This window comes from Doryrhamphus excisus, chromosome 16 (assembly GCF_030265055.1).
Source record: "Doryrhamphus excisus isolate RoL2022-K1 chromosome 16, RoL_Dexc_1.0, whole genome shotgun sequence".
NCBI lineage: Eukaryota > Metazoa > Chordata > Actinopteri > Syngnathiformes > Syngnathidae > Doryrhamphus > Doryrhamphus excisus.
This window is the reverse complement of record NC_080481.1, coordinates 8,823,505-8,829,752: the sequence shown is the minus strand read 5'-3', so window position 1 is coordinate 8,829,752 and position 6,248 is coordinate 8,823,505. Positions and strand designations below refer to the sequence as shown.

General features: G+C 45.5%; 1 protein-coding gene across 1 annotated transcript; it reads right to left on the bottom strand.

The window, feature by feature from the left end:
• Positions 1 to 438: 438 nt before the first annotated feature.
• LOC131104378 (zona pellucida sperm-binding protein 3-like) lies at positions 439 to 5,990 on the bottom strand. Its single transcript, XM_058051479.1, has 11 exons — positions 5,533 to 5,990; positions 5,362 to 5,464; positions 4,955 to 5,073; positions 3,884 to 4,002; positions 3,712 to 3,815; positions 2,891 to 3,068; positions 2,562 to 2,679; positions 2,009 to 2,100; positions 1,836 to 1,930; positions 678 to 800; positions 439 to 593 (listed from the first exon to the last, which is right to left on the bottom strand). Exons 1-11 carry the CDS (start codon positions 5,902 to 5,904, stop codon positions 469 to 471), a joined length of 1,548 nt encoding a protein of 515 aa, XP_057907462.1. The 5' UTR covers positions 5,905 to 5,990; the 3' UTR covers positions 439 to 468.
• Between the last annotated feature and the right edge of the window lie 258 nt (positions 5,991 to 6,248).

The window sequence follows — 6,248 nt, the reverse complement described above, 5'->3', positions numbered from 1 at the left end:
GAGAGGCTAAAATATGACTGTTGTTACCAAGATGACATTTTGTGTTTTGTCTCGCAGTATGGAACCAGTATTGCTACAATTCTATTTTGCTCGTGAGGCTTTTTTTTTTCCCTGTGTGAGATTTACTGTAAGTGAGCACAATGTGCAGACTTTATCTCTGATCTTTCATTAGTCCGGAACCCTCCTGGAGGTACCCAGCACCTATATATGTAGATTGATGAAGCAATATACTTCCTTTTACGGTCAAATTATTTTCTGTAAGGTTGGAAACAACAGCTTAACCCCTTTTAACTCTGCCAAGCTTTTCAAAGTGCAAAAGCACCCGAGCATCCACCTGTGTACTGCATTTGTTTAGCAGATGCTTCGTTTCAAATAGTGGACTCGTCTAAAGATAATGGTTAGCTCGTCTTAAGGGAACGAGAAAATAAGGAGCACGAGGCCGGAGCATAAATCTTTTATTCTTCCCAGTCAGGTACAAAACTTCACAGTGGGTTTGTGCACTCTGCTGCAAATGGCAGCAGCCATGACAGCAAGCAGCACCGCCGCCATGGCTGCACCCACGGCACACAGCATGACAAAAGATGGGGAGGAGGCTGAGGGGGAGGGGGGAGGGGAGAGGATGAAGAGCAGTACAGGTTAGAATGTAAACAATATTAGCCCATGCTGTGCCTTCATACCTGGTTCTGTCACTTCTTGTGTCGGAAGTGAGGGGTTTGATTGTGGCTGTGACACGCGTGTGTGGAGGGGCCGTTCCACCCAAATGGGGCCCAGAGCAGCTCTCCCAGTCCACTGAACGAGACCTTACAGGGGAAAATGGAGGGAGTCAGCGACATGACATGTCAGAGCATTTTGCCCCAAAATAGTCCACATTTCAAAATGGTACTGGAGATTCCCCAGTACATTGGTGTCCAAACTGTGTCTCTGTTGTCATTTTCAGGTCTTTGTTTTTATTTGCCTTCTGCATTTTCATTCATTCATTCATTTTCTACCGCGTTTTCCTCATGAGGGCTGCTGGAGCCTATCCCAACTGTCTTCGGGCGAGAGGCGGTGTACACCCTGGACTGGTGGCCAGCCAATCACAGGGCACATATAGACAAACAACCATTCACACTCACATTCATACCTATGGACAATTTGGAGTCGCCAATTAACCTAGCATGTTTTTGGAATGTAGGAGGAAACCGGAGTACCCGGAGAAAACCCACGCATGCACGGGGAGAACATGCAAACTCCACAAAGAGAAGGCCAAGGGTGGAAATGAACCCTGGTCTCAGAGCTGTGAGGTCTGCGCGCTAACCACTAGACCGCCATGCCGCCACCCTCGGCCATCTCTGTGTGGAGTTTGCATGTTCTCCCCGTGCATGCGTGGGTTTTCTCCGGGTACTCTGGTTTCCTCCCACATTCCAAAAACATGCTAGGTTAATTGGCAACTCCAAATTGTCCATAGGTATGAATGTGAGTGTGAATGGTTGTTTGTCTATATGTGCCCTGTGATTGGCTGGCAACCAGTCCAGGGTGTACCCCGCCTCTGGCCTGAAGACAGCTGGGATAGGCTCCAGCACCCCCGCGAACCTCGTGAGGAAAAAGCGGTAGAAAATGAATGAATGAATAATTATTAGGGATGGGTACTCAAAGGAGAAGATCACAACCTGGCCATCATTAGATGGCGGGAGAAGCCCCCCCCCCGCCCGCCCGCCCATGGCAGAGCTAGGATATGCTGGAGGGATTATCTCTCTGTAGAACAAGAGGGGGCTAGGGAACGGGAAATCAGGGTAACATCCACTTTTTGGCGTTTGGACACCCCTGCACTAATAGTTGAGGTTCTTTCAACATACCAGCATCTTCTGCAAGGTTCCTTTTCCGCCTCTGCTGCCTGCAGCTGCTTTCACAGCATCTACACACCTCGTTGTCGCCACCCGATGCCACCCATCTGTCCCCATGCAAAAACGCACATTAGAGGGGCTACACTCAAGCGGCTTGTCATTTGTTTTACTGAGTCGTTTCTCACCTGTTAGCTTCAGTTAAGAAGGAACAGGCTTTGTGCTGCGCGTTGATGGGAGCAGAGATTGCGGTCGCTGTCAGCTGACATGTGATGTAAATCTGAGGGAGTAAATTGAGACTTGGAACATGAAGATGCTCCTGCCTGACAAATTGCCGCGTTTGAATGAGATTGATTGATGAATGTGTCACCTAATACTATGTGGTGTAGAGATGCAGTGGGAAGCGTCAACATGATATTGGTGGATAGTCCAACACTGATCATTTTCATGCTCTTAGCTTGTGCTAGTGTTCATAAAGTTGTGCCTGGTCTGCGTATATTGATTGAATTCTCCCATAACATTACCCAACAGTGCATTCATGCACTAAAGAAGTTCCCTTGGGGGCATTCGGGGCTCCAACCCAAACATTGTTGGCCTCATGAAAGACAAAAAGATAATAAAAGGCCTAACCGCTCCCATCAAAACACGCCACTCAGATCGCCCAAATGGAAAATGGACCTAAAAGTCTGGCTCGGATGGTCTCGGGTTTCAATCTGCACATTTTACACAAGCGGCACTTACAGAATTCCTGTGATCTCTGTGGAACTTGAAGGCTTTCAGCTGGAAAGCGAGTTTATCCTCGCGGCTTCTCTGCATGAAGTAGGACTTGGCTCCCGTCAGCTTAGCGTCTCCGAGACACCTTATAAGGCAATGAGCAGGCGCAGGATTCACAAAAACACACCATACTCTCCAATTATTCACAGGCGATGCTTGCTCTTCAAAAGTATCAAATGTACGCAACTACATTTCAATCCCCGTTTTGACACCACAGTTTTTGTATAATTAACAATAACCGAGGCACCACTATTAAAAACAAGCAACTTATTATCACCGGTGCTGGCATTTCTCACCCGTGATTGTTGATAAAGGTGTACCCCGGTTGAGAATTGGGGTCAGGGTCCAAGGTAGCCACACAGCTGTCTACATAGACCCTCAGTGGAATATGATGGCCTTGGAGGACTGAGGCCTCAATGTGCATTACATCACCCAGGAAGTAAACACTGGTGGGCCTGTGGGACTGCCAGTCCTCTAATCACAATACACAAACACAACACTAAGAACAGTCACAAAAAAAAGAAGTAAATAAAAATAAATAAATATATATATATACACACATACATACACACACACACACACACACACACACATATACACACATACACTGTTATATTAGCCATGCTAACATATTTTATTTATAAAAATCCCTAGAATGCTATCATTACCATACTAGCAATGCTAACATGATAACTAACAATGCTGTTGACACCTAGCATAATAGCAGTAAGGGTCTATGGAAATTTACATGTTTAAAAATGGTTAAAATGCTTAAAAAAAGGAAAAGTTAGCATGTTCGTATATATATATGGTTACCTTAATTAGCTCTACAGTACTGTGTGTAATATAATATATATATATATATATATATGTATATATATAAATAAATAAAGGTATTAAGGTATTAAGATATTAAGGTAACCAAAACTATTACAAAGAACGGTCAGTAGTACTGTATGCAGTGCAGGTGTAGTACAACCTCCTGCATGATAGATTTCATATCGCCAATGTTTCCTGTGGCTTTGAGTGGCAGCTCATCCAAGTGAATATTAGCCATACCCCCTGCTGTGAATCAACACCAGTTTTTTTTCTTGTCAGGTTTTTTCGTTTTGCTCACCCGTCATGAGCCGCAGGGAGAAGTGGAGCTGCCACTCTGTTAACACGCTGGAGGCAAACGTCTGCCAATGAGGCACCACGGCGTCACTGCTCACGTAGTGCCTCCTTGGATGAATACAGCAACGTCACATATGATGTAAAGATGGTGGTGGTGAAAAATCATCAGGACTTACCTTGTGTAGTGGCATTCAATTAGCACCTCCACGGGGTTAGTCTTAAAAATGGAGGTGCTGCCAACCGGTGCTGGAGAGTAGACCAGGGAGAAGGCGTAGATGAGGGCTTCGTCTGTCATCTTTGGAGGATAGGACAAGCGGTTAGTGCAGCTTTAAGATGGGGAAAAATATAAAATATCACCTTTGTGATACAAGGGGGAAAACATTATCACATACTACAGTATTAATTGGCCCTGTACCCTAGAAACCGCCCATGAATGATACGGGAAAAGACCGAAATGATACTGTGTCAAAGCCCAGGGCAGTGATACTGATAAAATATAGAGTTTAACCATGTCCAGTATCAGCTCCCGTAGCTGTCCACTCAGAGCGCGCTGCTCGGGTATCGTGCCCGTGAAACAACCAATCAGAGAACAGCACACGAGTGCCTAGTGCTTCTCCAGTCACCAAAAAACCCAAACTTGATTAATGGAACTTTAATTGTCAGACATTGATAAGATAAGACTGTTGATAAAATATTATTGTTGAAATATTTTTGCAATTATTGCGTTTACACTGTTTAGATATAATGCATGTAATAAACTGAACATTTTCTGGAAACAAAATGGTCTTTTGATTAAATAGTACATGATAATAAGCTCATGATTAAATAGATAATAAGATCATCACATGGTTTGTCTGGTATCAGGCCCAGTATCATGTCCCCGCGTGCCAGTGGGCTGATACTGACACTTGGGAGCATGATACCTGGACTGATACCAGACAAACCATGTGATAACCTATAAATATCAACTTTGTTTCACCCGTCCCATTTTTTCAGTTTGTATATATAAGCTTTCTAAATTGATCCCTGCTGATATTAAATGGGGTCTAAAGGACAATTTAAAAGTGGCACTGAAGGGTGAAAAGAGAAAATTTGAGGCACCACACATAGATTGAAGTCCTGTGGGAAACACTGTGATTGCTTAGTAGCTTAGTTGCAGCAGCGTGGGTCATTTGGCAGGCCACAATCTTGTCCAAGGCTACAAATAGCCTCGAGAAATAGCCTGGTGGCTGAAAATGAAAGTCCACCTTCATGGTGCTGCCACATTCCTGCAGCTCTGCCCGGAAGCGCAGCATGTGGTCAGCGACGTGCAGCAGGCCGCAGCCTCCTAAGGTCAGATCACTTGGACGTATCAGCTGATTGTTTCCTATAAGAACAAAGAGCAAAAAGACCTAAATGGGGCACCATTACCTGAGCCCATTTCTGCTCCTACGCCAGTCAATAACACTCCCAGCAAGTGCAGGTTTCTTAATGCGTGCAAAGGCAGTGCCATTTCTCAGAGTGAGGAAAAGGAGGAAAGGTTTTATTGATTGGCAAGCTTGATGTCCGTGCCATTTGCCGTAATCAGCACAGTTTGTCCCGTCATCACACTTCCAATTTCAGCCTCTTCCAGTGAGGATGCTAAATGCTCCCGCATTCCACTCAAAAACATTACCCAAGAAGTTCTGCTTGACCTCTACGACGACCTCTCCCTCGCCACAGTGCACCGCCACGCTGTCAGCTGGCACAGGCACCCGCTCCTCCAAGTCAACCAGCAGCTACAACAACAGTCCAAGTGATTGAAGCGGCACTGTGATAGCTAGTCTAGCAGTAGGACTTCAAATACCTTTGGATCAGGCTCAGCAGGCGGGTTGAGATCTGGACCTAGTATTATAGTCTCAAACATATCATTTTGGAGTCTTGGCTGCAGAAGCCCGGTTGCCTCCGGTCCCTGCGGGTCTTGCACATGCTCCTCAACAACAGGCCTTCGTAGCTGGTGGATCCAGAGCCGCTGTCTGGCAGGGAAACCTCCTGGATCGCTCTGCTCCGTCCTCTTTGAATGATGATCTGTTGTTTGCGGCAATGTGGACGGCTCTTGGCGTGTTTGCACTGTTTTGTTTGGAATTTGAGTGGTGCTGATGTTAAAGCTTTGCGAAGCGACACAAAGACTTCCACCTGACAAGAGAAAACTGAGCAAAACCAGTCCCTGCATCCCCATTAGAACAATCACCCAACAGCAGGGTGTTTTAAGGAGCAGCACTGCTGTTCTCCTTGGATCAAATGAAAGATATGACGTCTTGGCTCAGACTCCACCCATTCTTAATGACTTGATTGGATTCCAGCCTGGAGGGCTCACACTTTGAGGCTTTCTGTCCCATCTTCCTCTTTATGAAATAGAATTGCAAATCAGCTGCTTGGCTGTGCGCTCGGAAGGTCACATCTAAACTTGGACTGGAATCTCACAGGCTGCTCCAAAAGCTATTTTTCACGTTCCCTCTTAAAGGGGAAAATGCAAGTCCTTTACATGTTTAAACTCATAGGATGCTCAATATTAGCTTTTCA